The following is a 22477-nucleotide window of genomic DNA, read 5'->3' as shown; positions in this document are numbered from 1 at the left end:
TGCGGGAGATATGGGCTTGAAAGTGGTTGAAAGTGGCTTTCTATTTCGAATGTTTTGTTCGAACAAATTCGAACATAAAATTCGAATATTGGTTCGATTATAGAACGATCGTAAATGTTCCAGAAACGTTGAAAATAGTTTGTTTGACTGGACGTGAACAGGAGATGTTCAGAAATAGAATCGGGACCAGGAAGTGTTAATATAAAGCGGCATGCAAGATTTACAGGTGGTTTTTTGCGCTTTTGAGGGAAATCGAACATATTTTTATGCTCATGTAAAAATTCTCTGGAAACGTCTAGAAACGGGAGACCTAATTCTTGCATTTTGTGAAAATGGGTAAGATTGGTTATAATGTAATTATCTTAATCTTCACTATCATTACTTTTTGCCCACAAATAAACACCCAGTGAAGTGGGTCCTTGCAGCTAGATTCTAGATTACTTAGAAAAACAGTCTTTTATATATAAAAGAAAAAATTATATTACATACAAATAAAAACCCAGCGAAGCAGGTCCTTGCAGCTAGTTATATATAATTTTAAATACACTGAAATTTTTTCACCTCAAATTAGCCTAAAACATTGGAATAGATCACATTCGCGTATAAGCTTCAACATCGCCAAAATATTAAACAAAAGTACTGTTTAACTTTTTCAGTAATTAGGTTTATTACAATGTTTTAATTTAAAATTAAGTGGTTTTTATTTTAACCACGTTTATGATTATTTACTTATTTCTCTTCTATGTTTATCATCAACTGTATTTATTTGCTAAAGTATAGCAAATAAAATATCACTTTTTTTACAAGATACAGTAATACCCCGAACTTACGTGATAGGTGGGACTGAGCGATAACCGCGTAAGTCAAATTCGCTAAGTCGGGGTATAATTTCTCAATGTGTGTAAAATCCAAGTCGGATGTATGTAAGCTAATAAATGTTCTCGTTAATCTTATCTCGTCTTTTGATTCGTTCATTGTTACAAGAAATCACCATATAGAGTCTGTCGAGTCTCCCTAGATATAACAAACACAGAAATAAATAACACTAAATAAATTGTAGATATGTGTCAATTCCGCACGACACGTCCGAACATGTAAGTTGAACAATAGTGTGGAGGGAATGAGTAATCAAGAGTTGCCTGGTGCTCAAACAAAAGACGAATTGACCAGATTTGAAAATTGCGTAACTCCGGGTTTGCGTAAGTCTGGGTAGCGTAAGTCGAGGTATCACTGTATATACAAAGTACAATAAATATATAAATATATATATATATAGTGCTTTGTATATAACATTGTAATTGTAATTATTGAAAACATTATGAAAAATTTATCAAAGTAAACATATACAATAGCAAAATACAACTGTATTTAAGAAAAATAATAAAAACAACAGTAGACAAAAAAATTATGAAAAATAAAATATATAGTAGTAATTAACAAAAGTATAAAGGAAAGACACACCTAATTACTGAAAAAGTTAAACACTACTTTTAATAACAGTACTATATATATATACTTAATTTTGTAATATATACAAAAAATCCAGCAATCCATGCAAATACATTGTTAAAACAATGTAAGCAGAAAACAATGATTTAAATTATTATGGACTATTGTATAATTCTACATACTATTCTCCTAAAAGTGAATTATTGTATTAATTACATCATTATTAAGGACTAACAATAGAAAATTCAAAATATGTTAACTTTTCTGTTTGTGATTTATAATTCTATTTGTTGCCATAGCAACAATTTCAAATAATTAGTATAAGAATTACATTATCAATTTTATTAAACTAATTGTTATTGCTTTAAACAATGAATGAAATAGACTGTTGAAAAGCAATTGTTGACGAATAGCTAAAAAATCAAAAACCAAAACAGTTCATAACTAAAGAGCTACAAATTTCCCAAAGTACAGTGGATAGAGTGTAGGGATTGCAATCCAGCAGTGTTTTCAATCAAGCTGGATTTTTGCTGGATCAATATCATTCCAGCTGGATCCAGCGCGGATCCAGCGCAAATGTATTTTTGGTGCAATAAAGTGTTATCTATCTATCTATTTAGCATTTTATGGTTTTTTTAAAGAAATAAAACATTTTTTTAAATACTTAAAAACCTTTTATTATTTAGACTGTTCACTTTAAATCAGTAAAACGTCTTACACATTTAGGTAGTAAACTTAACTTTGGTTCGGTTTAACACTTGAGATAGAGATAATTAACTATAAATGTTTAGTTAAATTATAATTATAATGTAATAAGTTAAATAATAGCAAAGGTAATTCTACTAATTAATTTACTTTAATATATTATATTATAATAATGTAAGGATGGATAATCAGTGGCTAAGTGGCTATCAGTCTTACTAGTTTTCTTATATAGGCTCTACATATCAGTCTGTAGTTATTTATAAGTAATTTAACCACTTATAGAATAAAAGTTAAATACTCTTACTTAATAGAATTAGAGAAGAAGTTATAAAATATCAGTCTTGTCTTGAATAAAGTATTTTAAAGGATTAAATAAAATTAAATCAATCACTTATTTTTTTGTGTTATTTTTTTATTTCATTTTTTTTTTTATCATCAAATATGTTTTTGTTATCAAATATTTCTTTGTCATTTAACATGTTATCATGTTATTTTTTTGACTTTTCTGGAAGTAGGATCTCAAAAAACAAATAGTATTAATGGTGTTGTCTCCCAACCTACTTCTTAATGCACTGCATATATATCCCGCTGCAGAGAAGGCCCTTTCAGCCTCTACGCTAGTTGGTTTCAGGGTCATCAAATAATTATAAATCAAAGATAAGTTTTCATCTCTGACTCCCTCATTTTCATAAACAGCCATTTCCTTTTTTAATAACTTATCATAATCCTTCTCAGTACTAGTTTCTTTCCGTTTCATGAAGTTTTCTTTCTCACGCTTTAGTTGGATCTCCAATTCTTGTTCCAAGGTGAAATTCAGGGAATACGGGTTATCTGGATCATCGCTTTTCACCTCTATAATCTCCTCTGCCATTGCTGCTGGTTCCACTATATATGTATTTACGCGATTCACTAAACTAACCAAGTTTGATCCAAATCGTTAAAACTATTTTTGTGGTAAATAATTCAATTTTCATTTAAGATCATGTAGCGTGTCACAGACGCCCCCTGGCATTTTTTTTAGTCGCAATTTTTCCAAAATTTTTCAAAAAATTTTAAAAAATTCAAATTCTCTAATTTCTTCGAGCTGCGAAAAATGAAATAAATAACGTTTTTATTGCGCACCAAGTTTATTCAGGAAAAAAAGTCGAAAAAGTGCCGGTGTCTCGCAGCTGAAGCGGCGATCCGTCACGTGATTCATTGACGTCACAACCGACCGTAAATTATAATTATGCACCAGGACTAGGAGAGGATGCTACTTATTTTATTTAGCGCAAAGACATTTTATTTAGCGAGAGCGAAAAGTCAACTGTCAATTAGATCAGCAGAGGTAAAAGGACGGGTGGTGCGGTGTAGAGAGGGAGTGTAGCACGTGCTGCACTAAATGGCAACGTCGCTCTTGCAGCCGAGCGATAGCGCACTTAGCAAAGCGGTAACGCTTACAACGTAGACTTTTGCACCATTATTTAGAAAGTTAATTGAATATTTGCGGATCCAGCAGGCCGAAAAATGAGCTGTATCCAGCTGGATTGCTGGATGAGGGATCCAGCAATTGCAATCCCTAATGGAGTGTTAAATCAGTATCATAAGATATTGTCCATTTCTTGAAAGTCGGGTTTCAGTGGAAATTATGGTGCTTGCAGCCCACAACAAGACCAAAAAATAAAGTAATTTCCAAAAATCAGAGTATGTCAGTGAGAGATGTTGCAATAAAATGTGAAACTAGTCAAACAATGATTCAAAGGGCTAAGCAGCATGCAAGTTTGAGAACAAAAGGTGGTAATTAAACCTAGAGCTCAAAAATTGTATTCTTTACTTGGCTAGAAGAATGCTTGTTTGGTTTTAGATGACAAAACATATGTGAAGGCTGACTTCTCAACATTTCCAGGCTCATGCTATTATACAGTGTTTCAAGGAGTTCTTCCAGAATCTCAAACATCAATCATTCAGTGTCAAAAAGTTTGGCTCAAAATATGTGATATGGCAAGCATTTTTGCCAATGTGGATTGAAAAATTCTTCATTTGTAACAAAAGGAAATAGTAGTGCTGAAATCTATATTAATGAATGTTTAAAAAATCTTTTTCTTACGTTTTTAAGAAATTATGGTGCCATACTTTGTTTTGACTAGATTTGCCAACAGTACACTATGCAAAATCCACAGTAAGTTGGCTAGAACAGCACAGTAAATTTTGTAATTAGAGACATGAATCCACCAAACCTATCACAATGCCAAGCAATAGAAAAATTTGGGTATCTTGTAAAAAATAAACTAATAAAAAACAGAACAAACTGCAAAAGACATGAAATATTTTTCTCTGAAGTGGAAAAGAACAGTCACAATGGTTGAAGGAAATACTGTCTAAATCTTATGAAGAGCATTTGAAAGAAACTTTGAAAGAAATGGAGCAAAATTTGAATGTTATAATTATTTAAATCATAAATGTATTTTAAAAACAAACTTTTATTTAAAAGTAAAATCTTTCCGATTACATTACAAATAAATATGTCTGTACCTTTTGATTTTATAGATTTCTCTTGTTAGTCATTATTATTATTATTTTGAATTATTGTAATCCAATAAATATAATTGTTAATAGTGATTTTATGCAATTTTTGAGAAATTTAACATTAATAATACAATATAACATACCAAGGATGGGCTAGTGCTTGTTTACATGTATACCTTTTCTCCATGTCTACACAAATTAGATGTCGAATAAAATCTTTTGCTACATTTCGTCAGGAAAAATAAAAACTATGAATATATTTGTATTCATAATATATTGCATTAATTTATTAATATTGAAAAGTTTATATTTTTGCTATAACAAACATACCAGATTCTGATATATCATCCCAATATGGTGAATCAAATTCAAATTCTCCCTTTAAAATCTGTGCAAATAGATTGGCATCATTTTCATCATAAAATGGTGGATATCCACACAACCTACCAAGATTTAAAAATTTGTTGTTTAGATAATAATTCAACAATTTTAAACATTTTAAACTTGTTTTTTCACTAAATACAATGACTTTTCATGATATATCAAAAAAATGAAAATCTGAAAAATAAAATTATTTTGTTAAATCTTCATTCATTCTATATAAAAATCCTTTTATATCTATTTCTATAACATAAAATGATAAAATCTGTTCAGATTTTTAAGACAATGCATTAGTCAAATTTATACTTTGATATCAAATTGTTATTACAATATAGGTTGAGAATCCTTTATTCAAATTTCCAAAATCCAAAGATATTTTTGAATGCCAACATGACATTCCACAAAACACTGGAAATATTATAGTGTTCTTTCTCCAGGCCTTTTTTTACCTGGAGAGAGAACACTAGAACACTGGAGTCATGTCCAGGTGGTTTTTCTGGCTGCCTAACTAATAAATTTCACAGGAAGTATAAATACATACAAAAGGTGTATACTTTTCCTATTCCTGGTTCAATTCAAATTTTTAATGCATGTTTATTGGAAGATTAAAAATTTAACAAATATGTTCTTTCCAACAGAATCAATTAACACCACTATGTAAATATATCTAAAATTATTTTAACATATCTATGTGAGTGTCTTTTAAAAATATTATCACATGTCCAAAATAAGCAAGTTTTAAAAAACATATTTACATAGATATGTGAATTTTTTTTTTACTTTCAAAAAATTAATACAAATTCCTAAATAAGTGACCAGGGGAAAAAATCAAATCAGTCATTCCAAAGATGTCCCATTTTATAGATTCAAATATACAAATATTCCAAAATCTGAAAAAATCCAAAATTCCAAGCATTTCAGATATAAGATTCTCAACCTGTATTATAGACTATATACCATTTGAAATAGGTAATTTTTGTTAATACTTTGACTTCAGCAAACAAATTTTCTCTAACAGCCATTAGATGAATTTTAGAATAATTCATAATAATCAATCAACAAAATTTTTAAGGGGTATAATCTTTTGATATGGAAGGACCTTCCATAAATTGTATATATATATATACACACACAATATTGTTGGTATTATATTTATTAGATATGACCTCTAAAATTTAGATCTAAATTTATGCTTTCATCTTTAAAGTTAGTATATTTGAAATTATCTTGATGATAGACATTTTATATCATTTTGCATAAAAATATATCAAGTCTTTTGCAAGTCAATAAAAAAATATATGATAATTTGTCAACTCTTCCTGGTTAAATTCTTCCTGTGGTACTTATATAAATAAATAAATGGATAAATATACAAAGTAATATTAACATACAAAAAACCAAACAAATGAACTGGATGAATAAGTAAGAAATCACCACAATAATAAAATCAGCAAATAAAGGAAAGAACACTTAAATAAAACTAATGTTTTCAACTGACTTTATTGGCCATTATAAAATTTATAATGAAAATACCATTGAACAGAAAACAGAATATATAAATTTGATTAAAAAGAATAATTATTTATTTGAAAGTTGCCATTTCCATCATTACTTGCATATTAAAGAATTTAAGTTTTTCCCCTGAAATAAATTTTCATGCACATAAAACAATGTCCATTTCTTTATAATTTATAGCTGATGCATTTCTACTAGCCTTATAAATTTCAATTCTCTCCAGGTGTTTGAGTTGGGCTTTGTCCCAGGTGTGATGAGGCCCATTTAGACAGAGCACATCTACTACCAGGACAAAGCCCAACTCAAACAGCTGGAAAGAATTAAATTTATAAGGTATCAGCTATAAATAGTAATATAATAGTATATAATAGTAGAAATGCATCAGCTATAAATCATAAAAAAAGCAAACACATGCAAGGAAATTTATTTTTGAAATAGCTTAAAGAGTTCTTTAATATGCAAGTGATGATGTAAACAGCAACTTCTAATCAAATAATCATTCTTTTTAATCAAATTTATATTCTATATCATCTATATTCTATTTTATGCTTGACGGTATTTTTATTATAAACCACAGAATGCCAATAAAAGTCAGTTTAAAACATTAGTTCTATTACAGTATTCTTCCCCTTATTTGCTGGATTTTGGTATTGTGGTAATATTAACATTCTGATTAGTTCAATAAATTCATCAAAATACCATTGTATAACAATAATTACGTAATGATATCCTAAACAAGCTTCACTAAATTCATTGAAATTATTATATAAAAATATCAATTTAACAATTTATTATATCAATTTATTAATAAAAATAAACTTACAAGATGTATGCAATTACACCTATTGACCATACATCAACTGCTTTACCATATGGTTTCTGAGCTAAAACTTCAGGAGCTGAAATAAAATTTAATTTGAGCTGTTAAATAATATAAATTAAAACTTAAATCTATCATTATTATTAATGTATAAAAAATTTAGTTAAACTTATTACATTATTATTAAAATATGTGTCATAAATTTTTATAATTATTACCAAATTTTTTGATATCATAACACTTTCAATAAAATATCAGGTCAGTCTATAAGTTCATGCGTATTTTATGACCTTGAGAAAAATCGTGTTTTGCTGATAAAATTGTCAGTCTAATGTGATATTTTTTATACTGAAGTGTTAAATTGGATCTCATTCATATAATACTGTTCAGAATTGGGAACATTTCAGTTGTTTAATTTCGTTAAAATGGAAGTAACAGATGAATATAAGAGACATGTTTTATACTTTTTATTTTTAAGTGGTGAGAATACTACAAATGCAGCCAAAAAATTAAATAATGTTCATAATCAAACTGTAATTAGTATAAGGACTATGCAGAAATGGTTTGAAAAATTTAGAAATAATGATTTTAGTGTGGAGGATAAGGCTTGTACTGGAAGACCCGTTGACTTTGATGATGATGCTCTCTCTGCACTACTTGAAGCAGAACCATCTTTAACAGTTGATGAAATTGCAGAACGTTTAAATTCATCCCATGGAACTGTTCATAGACATCTACAACAAATCGGAAAAGTTTCAAAGCTAGGAAAATGGATACCGCATGAACTGTCAATAGCTAACTGACAACAACGTGTAAACATTTGCACGTCTCGTTTATCCCGCATTACTTTAGAACCTTTTCTTGATCGGCTGGTTACTGGAGACGAAAAATGGATCCCCTACAATAATGTGACGTGAAAAAGACAATGGACAGATCGTGACAAGCAGCCAAAACCGGCTGCAAAAGGTGGGTTGCATCCAAAAAAAATTCTTTTGTCTGTTTGGTGGGATATGTCAAGTGTAATTCTCTTTGAGCTGTTAGAACCTAATCAAACAATTACAGCTCAAATGTATTGTGATCAATTAGAGCATTTAAATGAAAAAAAAATCAACCGTCATTAGTGAACAGAAAGCAGGTTCTCCTGCAACATGACAATGCCAGACCACATGCTGCAAATAACTGTAGAGAAACTCAAAAGCTTCAACTGGGAAATTTTACCTCATCCACCATATTCGCCAGATATTGCTCCCAGTGATTATCATCTTTTTTGCAGTTTGCAGAATTTTTTAAAAGAAAAACTTTTGAGGATGAGAACAATGTAAAAAAGGCTATTTCTGAATATTTTGATTCAAAACCGAAATCATTTTACAAAGACGGGATTAAAAAGCTACCATCAAGATGGCAAGAAATTGTACAGAATAATGGTGAATACATTATAGATTGAAATAAAATTTAATTAAAATTTTTTGTTGCTTTTTTTGTAGATAAAAATATGCATGAACTTATGAACTGACCTGATATTAATTATTCATGAATTATTTTCTTTGCAATTATATTTTTGACATGACTATGTCTTGTTTATAAAATTGTGGTGCCGTCAATGGCTTATCATCTTAGAGCAGTGTTTTTCAACCGGGGTGCCACGGCGCCATGACTGGGGTGTCGCAAAGTTTAGAGCCTTTAGACATTTTCTTGGAAATTTACTTAAGATAACTCATTGTCAGTTCTATTTTGCTACGAGATATCTAGTAAGTAAAGAAACTATGACTAATCATGTTAATGTAATGTTCTACGCTACATGTACGCATGACTTGTCACGAGTTCGCCCAAATCACATTGTTTGGCCTTCACGTTCCCAGTCCCAGTACCAGGCCAACCACCAGAGAAGAATGACGTGGACACTTGTGTCTTGTATATACTTTAAAAAGCATTGCATTGTACTTTGAAAAGCGTGTGGTTTCAATCACAAAGTAGATGCATATTCAGTAGCGTACTGTGGGTGTCAGCCGCCCGGGGCGGAGGAAAATTTCGCCCCCCCTTATTTAGGTATTTCAATTTAAAAGACTAAAATTCAGTTTTGTCACATTTGAACAAGCAATGAAAAATTCCATGCTATTGCAGCAACCTGTTTAAAATAGCTCTAATCGATATTAGTGGTGTATATGAACGCGAATGAATCGTACAAGCAAAAAAAGAAAAAAAGGTCAACAGGCTATGTAGAATTTCCTCCGATGAAAAAATTACTACTTCACCCGGACGGCAAGCGGATTCCTGGACTGTCCGGACGATAGCACTATCGTAGGCGCGACACAAATGTAGATTAGGATGGTTCAAATTTTTACAAGATATTATTATTATTTATTGTGAAATTTTGCAGCCCCCTAAAAAGTGCCACCCGGGGTGGGCCACCCCTGCCACCTCTACTACGGTATGCCACTGTGCATATTACAGTATTTTCATGGTATTCAAAAGCAATGATGACAAATAAACAATTTTTATAATTTTTTTAATTTAAATTTTTTAAATTGATATGAAAAGGATAAGAAAAAAGTAATGAAATATTTATTTTATATATGCATCAAAATAGTATAAAAAACTTTAAAAAAATTGTTTATCAATAAAATGATAATATAAAATGATGATACATTTGATAATAAAACTATATTAAAAAAACAATAGCGAGACTATTATTTTACATATAGGTATTTCGACAAAATTCAATGAACTTAAATTTTGATTTTGAACACGTAGAAACACTTTTGCGTTGCGCGTAATATTCGTTTTCGCAAAAAATTCATCTGGCCCATTAGTCCCCCCTTATTCGGTGTACGAATANTTAGTCCCCCCCTTATTCAGATTCTAGATCAGCCGCTGGTCAAGGGTGTCACGATTTGTTATTTTTCAATTAGGTGTGCCACTCAATGAAAAAGGTTGAAAAAACACTGCCTTAGAGGTATGAAGGAGTATATGTCAGGAGTTGCAATTTGGCACAGATTATTAGGTGCCACATAATGCCGCATAAAAGAAAACCAGACTTGTAGTTACTCAGGGGACGAGAACTGAGTCAAAATAAAATTCAAAACGGAGGCACTCTCTACAAACAGGCAGTAGTGTGAGATTTACGCATGCGTTGCTCATTGGAAATGCAAATGTTACAAAATCGAATTTTGACAAATGTGTACGTTGGGAAGTTCGAAATCAGAAATCTAATTTTGACAAATGAATCTTTGAAAAACCCATTTACCTGTCCCATGTTATTCCCGGCATATCTCTGGTCGCGACATGCTGACCTTCACTGGTTGACTCAACTCGTTTCAGCAACTGAACTTTTTTTCAAAGTAGATGGCGATAGTCTAACGACTATCGCCATCTAATTTTATATTAAAACTAACTTCCGAAATATATTTTGTTTTAATAATAATATAATTTGTTTTTTTGTGCAAAATAAAAAAATAATAATTTCAGATGATATGATAGCCAGGATTACTTTTTTCAAAAACGGGAAATTTTCGTTAGGCATTGACAAAAATTCAACCCAAGGCAACATGCAATGCTGAGAAATTTCTAAATTAGATAGGTTAATTTCACCGAAAATGCATCATGGACAACCTCGTGGTGTGGCCGGAGAAGTTTGAAAGATCGCATCAAAACCAGCAATACCAAAGAAGATTGGAGAATGAGAACGAGACCTGCCCTAAGCGTCAAAGTGATTCCACTTAGTAGTGAGTCTCTGAGACATAGTCTTGTCCCAAATACAGCCTTGCTGTTTTACTTGTTTGTAATATTATTGCAAAAAATAGTGAAAGCTATTAAAGAAAATTTGGCATAATCATAAGTTTCTCCATAATATATCAATGATATGATTTATTTCACTTAAATATGAATGTAATATTGAAGAAGTAAATGTAAGTGTAAGAAGCAAAAGAACACAAACTAAAGTAAATTACTACAAAAAACAGTCTACTAGTTTTTTACTCTATTAATTTACTAAATATAAGACAAAATAGTCATCTAATTATCTAAAGTTATAAGAAAACTCAATTTAATTAATAATTCAAGAAACTAAAAAAGAAAAAAAAACGCAGTTGGCTCAAAGAAAATTCATATACAGTAGAGCATTGTTTATCCGAAAGTCTGTTATCCGAAAGAATTCCAGTCGGCCTAAAGTATAATTATTTGTTTTTACATTTTTCAATGTATTTATTTCATTTGTAAAACATAAAGAAATCATTTTTAATGATACAATAGCCACGATTATTATTTTAAAAAGTTTACGTTAGGCTTAACATCGACGAAAATTCAACGCAAAATGACACGCAATGGAGAAAAATTTCAACACGGGATAGGTTAATATATTTTTTCGTACATAATCGGTTATCCGAAAAATAAGTTATCCGAACAACCCCAGTCCCCAATTGATTCGGATAAACGATGCTCTACTGTATTCAACTCTTGCAAATCAACAACATTGCTAATGTATAATATAACAGATAGTTACAAATATCAGAACATTATTTCAAAATTAATCAAACTGTATTCATGACAGCTCAAAATATGTACAAGTATATCAATAAAAATCACAATAGTACTTTTTCATGAAAATATAGTAAAAACAATAACTGATAACATTTGACAATAGATAAATATAAATTTTAATTTTTTTAGTAAAATTTTTCATTCAATTCTCAGTTTTGAAACATGAGAAATTTAGCATAAGAATTTATTACAAGCTCATCCACAGATTAAATAATGCAATTAAAATACAGTATGTACAAAATTCATTTAAATTGCATCTACACTGTTCTCAAAACTTCCTGAAAATGCAAATGTGTTCATGAAATATGAGATTTAAAAAAAATCAATGATTATTAAATAGTTGTAATTCATGTTAAATATATTAAATACATGATTAAGAGGTATTTAATAATCAACATAATATGAATTAGAATCATTTAAACTAATGACTTATTTTGCATCATAATTACAGAGAAATCATGATGCACTTTGGATTATTAATCATAGCTATTCAAATTCATATTATTTATTTGTTATTGATATTCAGCAGAGAGCATCAGTAACTTGAATCAAATCAGTCATGACTGTTCTGAAAATAATTTAAGAGCATTAGTTTGTTTTATTAAGAGAACATTAAAATTATTTTTGTCATCTTAAATAATTATTTAATAATTTTTCTAAATTTTCTAATAATTACAAAATCATTAAATCATTTTTTAAAAATGAGCAAATAATTATTATTTTATTTAATAAAAAACTGTCAGATTGAAATTATTTATGATTTCAAACTTACATAAGATCTACTAGATAAAATTTCTTACATAAATTTTATACTCTAAACTAATTTCTTTCTTGATTCTTGATTAAGATATCAGGATACAACTTTAGCAGCCATATTCATAATAATTTTCCATAATTTAATTTATGATAATAACACAGATGTTTATTGTGTGCCATGATTTAATTTTGAGCAAATAATTTAAGAATTCTTTATGATAATAAGGAAAAAGCTATTCTAATTTCTATTATTCAAAATTTATTGCCTAATTCAGGTCAGATTCTGAAACTATATGATATATATTTACTCTTTTCATTTAGATTTTTGCAGTTTAATATGAAATTTCAAATTATTTTATTTTGTTCTTTCCATCAAATAGTATAATCTGGAAATTGTGAAACAATCAAGCATTATTACTAAACAAATAAAAGATAATTACAATCAAAATATTTATAATTTTAGCAACAATAGAGTTTACTTTCAATAAAACATAGATCTATATTTTCAGAATATAAAAAAAAAATTTCAACAAAAAGTTAATTCTGAACTAACTACTAAGAGAAAAACACAATGATGTGAATGGCAAGCAAAATTCAGCTGCACCTTCACTATAATTACCAATTCTCAACAGCATGATTATTTTATTTGACAATTCAACGAGAATTTCAGATGTAAGTTCATTGGAAAGCTAGTGACAAAGTTTCTGACTTGTTAGCAGTACATAATTATTCATTGACAACAAGTCAATTTTTTCATTTGCATCATGTATGTTTTACCATCTGTTAGAAATTATTAAGATGCTCTGCTTTTGTATAATAATCTTATAAATTTTTTGAAATTTTGTATTCTAAAATAACTTACATTTTACAAGAAATTTATTATTATTAGATTGTAATTTATTTTAATAAATTGTAAAATTATGTTATATCTATACTACTCTAAAATGGTACAATTTCAAAAAGCATCAATGTCTACAATTCATACAAAACCAAAATATTTATACTGTATTTTCACCAAATGACCGACATGTAGTGTTGCCATCTTTTCAAAATCACTGACCTGGACGGCAGGTCAGGTTTGTTCGAACAGAAGTTCCTGATGCATGCGCAAAGTCATTTTACAATGCAAAGAATAATGTGCATGACAGTTCTAAATCAGTTACAGTTAGGGACTAGGAGTAACGTAAATAACCCTAAATTAAGAAAGAACAGGTACAGATGACTTAGCTCTATTGGATATTGGAGACGTGTATGATCGTACATGGAGAAAAAAAAAAAGTCGACAGGTTGCGCGCCACACGTTGGTATAAACAGACGAACATGGCAGAATTGCAGATAAGTTTCAATGAGTGTGAGTTCTTTCGCTGTTAAAATAGTGTAAATTTGTAAAAATATTTGCAAGACCTTTGTTTCATCATAATTTCACAATTTTTACGAAATTCCCGAACAAAATTAATAGTACACCCAGACAGTGAGTTAATTCCCGGACTGTCCTGGTGAAAACCGGACAAGTGATAGCACTACTGACATGCCACACAAAAACGGGAAGACCAGCATGCCGATTAATTTTATATTATAGTTACAGGTTAATCTAACAAAACTTGTTGTTAATTAAACATTAAAGAAAACATTCTTCTTTCTGAGTACAATAAAATAACATTGTAATTTGACTGACTTAAAATCAGGGAGAGTTTTCATTTACACCACAATAAAACAATTAACCACTTATTGACATTAGAAGTAATAATAGTTAGGCAGTGAGAGTTATCCTAAGCTTAAAAATAACATCTCCCTCTCAAATTTCACACAAACAGATGTTAATTGGTGTAAGGATCATTTCCAGTTAAATGTATTAAATTAAAAAAACACATAAGCATAAAATATTTATGCATTATTTTTATTTTTTATTAACTTACATTTACAATCAAAATTGTATTTTGTTTTCTTTAATGTTATAATAGCACTTGAAATAATAAAGTGGTTTCATACAAATGGCTATTATTGGTACATTTCTTGTCAGTTATTAAAATTTATTATAATCTTAAGTGTATAATTTAAAATAATTTAAGCATGTTTCTTAAATTTAATATGGTTATTTTTTGAATCAAACAATAATAAAATACACACAAAAAAAAAAGCATTTTCAGAATTCCAAGAATATTTTGTGTCATTAGAAAGAAGACAAAATGAAGAAATTAAACATATAATTTTTGATGTTTTTGATGTAATGCTGACATTCATTTATTCATTTCTTTATTAACGCACACAATGGTACAGTACATGCCGGGTTCCGCAGTGAGCACTACCCGGTGAAACAAATTACAATAATAAAAATACAGATAGATATAGGTGTTACAAAATACATAATTAATTATAATATAAAGGTAAAATACACAGGCGTAATAGGTACACAATACAATAACACAATNTATTACATTATTATTAAAATATGTGTCATAAATTTTTATAATTATTACCAAATTTTTTGATATCATAACACTTTCAATAAAATATCAGGTCAGTCTATAAGTTCATGCGTATTTTATGACCTTGAGAAAAATCGTGTTTTGCTGATAAAATTGTCAGTCTAATGTGATATTTTTTATACTGAAGTGTTAAATTGGATCTCATTCATATAATACTGTTCAGAATTGGGAACATTTCAGTTGTTTAATTTCGTTAAAATGGAAGTAACAGATGAATATAAGAGACATGTTTTATACTTTTTATTTTTAAGTGGTGAGAATACTACAAATGCAGCCAAAAAATTAAATAATGTTCATAATCAAACTGTAATTAGTATAAGGACTATGCAGAAATGGTTTGAAAAATTTAGAAATAATGATTTTAGTGTGGAGGATAAGGCTTGTACTGGAAGACCCGTTGACTTTGATGATGATGCTCTAGTTTGCAGAAGCACTAGTTGAAGCAGAACCATCTTTAACAGTTGATGAAATTGCAGAACGTTTAAATTCATCCCATGGAACTGTTCATAGACATCTACAACAAATCGGAAAAGTTTCAAAGCTAGGAAAATGGATACCGCATGAACTGTCAATAGCTAACTGACAACAACGTGTAAACATTTGCACGTCTCGTTTATCCCGCATTACTTTAGAACCTTTTCTTGATCGGCTGGTTACTGGAGACGAAAAATGGATCCCCTACAATAATGTGACGTGAAAAAGACAATGGACAGATCGTGACAAGCAGCCAAAACCGGCTGCAAAAGGTGGGTTGCATCCAAAAAAAATTCTTTTGTCTGTTTGGTGGGATGTGTGAAGTGTAATTTTTTTTGAGCTGTTAGAACCTAATCAAACAATTACAGCTCAAATGTATTGTGATCAATTAGAGCATTTAAATGAAAAAAAAATCAACCGTCATTAGTGAACAGAAAGCAGGTTCTCCTGCAACATGACAATGCCAGACCACATGCTGCAAATAACTGTAGAGAAACTCAAAAGCTTCAACTGGGAAATTTTACCTCATCCACCATATTCGCCAGATATTGCTCCCAGTGATTATCATCTTTTTTGCAGTTTGCAGAATTTTTTAAAAGGGAAACTTTTGAGGATGAGAACAATGTAAAAAAGGCTATTTCTGAATATTTTGATTCAAAACCGAAATCATTTTACAAAGACGGGATTAAAAAGCTACCATCAAGATGGCAAGAAATTGTACAGAATAATGGTGAATACATTATAGATTGAAATAAAATTTAATTAAAATTTTTTGTTGCTTTTTTTGTAGATAAAAATATGCATGAACTTATGAACTGACCTGATATTAATTATTCATGAATTATTTTCTTTGCAATTATATTTTTGACATGACTATGTCTTGTTTATAAAATTGTGGTGCCGTCAATGGCTTATCATCTTAGAGCAGTGTTTTTCAACCGGGGTGCCACGGCGCCATGACTGGGGTGTCGCAAAGTTTAGAGCCTTTAGACATTTTCTTGGAAATTTACTTAAGATAACTCATTGTCAGTTCTATTTTGCTACGAGATATCTAGTAAGTAAAGAAACTATGACTAATCATGTTAATGTAATGTTCTACGCTACATGTACGCATGACTTGTCACGAGTTCGCCCAAATCACATTGTTTGGCCTTCACGTTCCCAGTCCCAGTACCAGGCCAACCACCAGAGAAGAATGACGTGGACACTTGTGTCTTGTATATACTTTAAAAAGCATTGCATTGTACTTTGAAAAGCATGTGGTTTCAATCACAAAGTAGGTGCATATTACAGTATTTTTATAGTATTCAAAAGCAATAATGACAAATAAACAATTTTTATCATTCTTTTAATTTAATTTTTTAAATTTGATATGAAAAGGATAAGAAAAAAGTAAGGAAATATTTACTTTATATATGCATCAAAATAGTATAAAAAACTTAAGAAAAATTGTTTATCAATAAAATGATAATATAAAATGATGATACATTTGATAATAAAACTATATTAAAAAAACAATAGCGAGACTATTATTTTACATATAGGTATTTCGACAAAATTCAATGAACTTAAATTTTGATTTTGAACACGTAGAAACACTTTTGCGTTGCGCGTAATATTCGTTTTTGCAAAAAATTTCATCTGGCCCATTAGTCCCCCCCTTATTCAGATTCTAGATCAGCCGCTGGTCAAGGGTGTCACGATTTGTTATTTTTCAATTAGGTGTGCCACTCAATGAAAAAGGTTGAAAAAACACTGCCTTAGAGGTATGAAGGAGTATATGTCAGGAGTTGCAATTTGGCACAGATTATTAGGTGCCACATAATGCCGCATAAAAGAAAACCAGACTTGTAGTTACTCAGGGGACGAGAACTGAGTCAAAATAAAATTCAAAACGGAGGCACTCTCTACAAACAGGCAGTAGTGTGAGATTTACGCATGCGTTGCTCATTGGAAATGCAAATGTTACAAAATCGAATTTTGACAAATGTGTACGTTGGGAAGTTCGAAATCAGAAATCTAATTTTGACAAATGAATCTTTGAAAAACCCATTTACCTGTCCCATGTTATTCCCGGCATATCTCTGGTCGCGACATGCTGACCTTCACTGGTTGACTCAACTCGTTTCAGCAACTGAACTTTTTTTCAAAGTAGATGGCGATAGTCTAACGACTATCGCCATCTAATTTTATATTAAAACTAACTTCCGAAATATATTTTGTTTTAATAATAATATAATTTGTTTTTTTGTGCAAAATAAAAAAATAATAATTTCAGATGATATGATAGCCAGGATTACTTTTTTCAAAAACGGGAAATTTTCGTTAGGCATTGACAAAAATTCAACCCAAGGCAACATGCAATGCTGAGAAATTTCTAAATTAGATAGGTTAATTTCACCGAAAATGCATCATGGACAACCTCGTGGTGTGGCCGGAGAAGTTTGAAAGATCGCATCAAAACCAGCAATACCAAAGAAGATTGGAGAATGAGAACGAGACCTGCCCTAAGCGTCAAAGTGATTCCACTTAGTAGTGAGTCTCTGAGACATAGTCTTGTCCCAAATACAGCCTTGCTGTTTTACTTGTTTGTAATATTATTGCAAAAAATAGTGAAAGCTATTAAAGAAAATTTGGCATAATCATAAGTTTCTCCATAATATATCAATGATATGATTTATTTCACTTAAATATGAATGTAATATTGAAGAAGTAAATGTAAGTGTAAGAAGCAAAAGAACACAAACTAAAGTAAATTACTACAAAAAACAGTCTACTAGTTTTTTACTCTATTAATTTACTAAATATAAGACAAAATAGTCATCTAATTATCTAAAGTTATAAGAAAACTCAATTTAATTAATAATTCAAGAAACTAAAAAAGAAAAAAAAAACGCAGTTGGCTCAAAGAAAATTCATATACAGTAGAGCATTGTTTATCCGAAAGTCTGTTATCCGAAAGAATTCCAGTCGGCCTAAAGTATAATTATTTGTTTTTACATTTTTCAATGTATTTATTTCATTTGTAAAACATAAAGAAATCATTTTTAATGATACAATAGCCACGATTATTATTTTAAAAAGTTTACGTTAGGCTTAACATCGACGAAAATTCAACGCAAAATGACACGCAATGGAGAAAAATTTCAACACGGGATAGGTTAATATATTTTTTCGTACATAATCGGTTATCCGAAAAATAAGTTATCCGAACAACCCCAGTCCCCAATTGATTCGGATAAACGATGCTCTACTGTATTCAACTCTTGCAAATCAACAACATTGCTAATGTATAATATAACAGATAGTTACAAATATCAGAACATTATTTCAAAATTAATCAAACTGTATTCATGACAGCTCAAAATATGTACAAGTATATCAATAAAAATCACAATAGTACTTTTTCATGAAAATATAGTAAAAACAATAACTGATAACATTTGACAATAGATAAATATAAATTTTAATTTTTTTAGTAAAATTTTTCATTCAATTCTCAGTTTTGAAACATGAGAAATTTAGCATAAGAATTTATTACAAGCTCATCCACAGATTAAATAATGCAATTAAAATACAGTATGTACAAAATTCATTTAAATTGCATCTACACTGTTCTCAAAACTTCCTGAAAATGCAAATGTGTTCATGAAATATGAGATTTAAAAAAAATCAATGATTATTAAATAGTTGTAATTCATGTTAAATATATTAAATACATGATTAAGAGGTATTTAATAATCAACATAATATGAATTAGAATCATTTAAACTAATGACTTATTTTGCATCATAATTACAGAGAAATCATGATGCACTTTGGATTATTAATCATAGCTATTCAAATTCATATTATTTATTTGTTATTGATATTCAGCAGAGAGCATCAGTAACTTGAATCAAATCAGTCATGACTGTTCTGAAAATAATTTAAGAGCATTAGTTTGTTTTATTAAGAGAACATTAAAATTATTTTTGTCATCTTAAATAATTATTTAATAATTTTTCTAAATTTTCTAATAATTACAAAATCATTAAATCATTTTTTAAAAATGAGCAAATAATTATTATTTTATTTAATAAAAAACTGTCAGATTGAAATTATTTATGATTTCAAACTTACATAAGATCTACTAGATAAAATTTCTTACATAAATTTTATACTCTAAACTAATTTCTTTCTTGATTCTTGATTAAGATATCAGGATACAACTTTAGCAGCCATATTCATAATAATTTTCCATAATTTAATTTATGATAATAACACAGATGTTTATTGTGTGCCATGATTTAATTTTGAGCAAATAATTTAAGAATTCTTTATGATAATAAGGAAAAAGCTATTCTAATTTCTATTATTCAAAATTTATTGCCTAATTCAGGTCAGATTCTGAAACTATATGATATATATTTACTCTTTTCATTTAGATTTTTGCAGTTTAATATGAAATTTCAAATTATTTTATTTTGTTCTTTCCATCAAATAGTATAATCTGGAAATTGTGAAACAATCAAGCATTATTACTAAACAAATAAAAGATAATTACAATCAAAATATTTATAATTTTAGCAACAATAGAGTTTACTTTCAATAAAACATAGATCTATATTTTCAGAATATAAAAAAAAAATTTCAACAAAAAGTTAATTCTGAACTAACTACTAAGAGAAAAACACAATGATGTGAATGGCAAGCAAAATTCAGCTGCACCTTCACTATAATTACCAATTCTCAACAGCATGATTATTTTATTTGACAATTCAACGAGAATTTCAGATGTAAGTTCATTGGAAAGCTAGTGACAAAGTTTCTGACTTGTTAGCAGTACATAATTATTCATTGACAACAAGTCAATTTTTTCATTTGCATCATGTATGTTTTACCATCTGTTAGAAATTATTAAGATGCTCTGCTTTTGTATAATAATCTTATAAATTTTTTGAAATTTTGTATTCTAAAATAACTTACATTTTACAAGAAATTTATTATTATTAGATTGTAATTTATTTTAATAAATTGTAAAATTATGTTATATCTATACTACTCTAAAATGGTACAATTTCAAAAAGCATCAATGTCTACAATTCATACAAAACCAAAATATTTATACTGTATTTTCACCAAATGACCGACATGTAGTGTTGCCATCTTTTCAAAATCACTGACCTGGACGGCAGGTCAGGTTTGTTCGAACAGAAGTTCCTGATGCATGCGCAAAGTCATTTTACAATGCAAAGAATAATGTGCATGACAGTTCTAAATCAGTTACAGTTAGGGACTAGGAGTAACGTAAATAACCCTAAATTAAGAAAGAACAGGTACAGATGACTTAGCTCTATTGGATATTGGAGACGTGTATGATCGTACATGGAGAAAAAAAAAAAGTCGACAGGTTGCGCGCCACACGTTGGTATAAACAGACGAACATGGCAGAATTGCAGATAAGTTTCAATGAGTGTGAGTTCTTTCGCTGTTAAAATAGTGTAAATTTGTAAAAATATTTGCAAGACCTTTGTTTCATCATAATTTCACAATTTTTACGAAATTCCCGAACAAAATTAATAGTACACCCAGACAGTGAGTTAATTCCCGGACTGTCCTGGTGAAAACCGGACAAGTGATAGCACTACTGACATGCCACACAAAAACGGGAAGACCAGCATGCCGATTAATTTTATATTATAGTTACAGGTTAATCTAACAAAACTTGTTGTTAATTAAACATTAAAGAAAACATTCTTCTTTCTGAGTACAATAAAATAACATTGTAATTTGACTGACTTAAAATCAGGGAGAGTTTTCATTTACACCACAATAAAACAATTAACCACTTATTGACATTAGAAGTAATAATAGTTAGGCAGTGAGAGTTATCCTAAGCTTAAAAATAACATCTCCCTCTCAAATTTCACACAAACAGATGTTAATTGGTGTAAGGATCATTTCCAGTTAAATGTATTAAATTAAAAAAACACATAAGCATAAAATATTTATGCATTATTTTTATTTTTTATTAACTTACATTTACAATCAAAATTGTATTTTGTTTTCTTTAATGTTATAATAGCACTTGAAATAATAAAGTGGTTTCATACAAATGGCTATTATTGGTACATTTCTTGTCAGTTATTAAAATTTATTATAATCTTAAGTGTATAATTTAAAATAATTTAAGCATGTTTCTTAAATTTAATATGGTTATTTTTTGAATCAAACAATAATAAAATACACACAAAAAAAAAAGCATTTTCAGAATTCCAAGAATATTTTGTGTCATTAGAAAGAAGACAAAATGAAGAAATTAAACATATAATTTTTGATGTTTTTGATGTAATGCTGACATTCATTTATTCATTTCTTTATTAACGCACACAATGGTACAGTACATGCCGGGTTCCGCAGTGAGCACTACCCGGTGAAACAAATTACAATAATAAAAATACAGATAGATATAGGTGTTACAAAATACATAATTAATTATAATATAAAGGTAAAATACACAGGCGTAATAGGTACACAATACAATAACACAATACAATACAGAAAACACTGACGATCGATCGGTGTCTCGAAGATTGTGCTTGGTGCGATTCCAGCTAAAATCCAGTCACATTCGACACCAATACACAAAGTCCATCCTTAAAAAGAGACAGCCATAAGCAAAATAGGATGAAGAAAAATGTTCTTCAGCACTAATGTATATATTGTGTACTGTAAACTTAGTGCTGCAGTCTTGATCATCTGTCCGCACGTAAACAGTACACTTTGGTAGAGAATAACTACTGAATAATCAGGATAAACTAGACGTATGCCAGACATCCTGAGGCTGATGATGTGTAACATGATGGCT

At 29.4% G+C, this 22477-nt stretch overlaps 1 protein-coding gene across 1 annotated transcript in view; it reads right to left on the bottom strand.

The window, feature by feature from the left end:
• The window catches only part of LOC111614110 (calcium/calmodulin-dependent protein kinase type 1-like), a 39429-nt gene that overhangs the window by 4655 nt on the left and 12297 nt on the right, over window positions 1-22477 (bottom strand). Inside the window, exons 4-6 of the mRNA XM_023355494.1 lie at window positions 7379-7454; window positions 4990-5102; window positions 4803-4881 (exon numbers count right to left, since the gene is read on the bottom strand). Coding sequence (XP_023211262.1) covers window positions 4803-4881; window positions 4990-5102; window positions 7379-7454 — 268 coding nt within the window. The remainder of the gene's footprint in view (window positions 1-4802; window positions 4882-4989; window positions 5103-7378; window positions 7455-22477) is intronic.

The sequence above is a fragment of the Centruroides sculpturatus genome, unplaced genomic scaffold (assembly GCF_000671375.1).
Source record: "Centruroides sculpturatus isolate CEXI.00-Female unplaced genomic scaffold, Cexi_2.0 scaffold2005, whole genome shotgun sequence".
NCBI classification, from domain to species: Eukaryota; Metazoa; Arthropoda; class Arachnida; order Scorpiones; family Buthidae; genus Centruroides; species Centruroides sculpturatus.
Note: the sequence above shows the minus strand (reverse complement) of the source record. Positions and strands in the feature narration are given on the sequence as shown.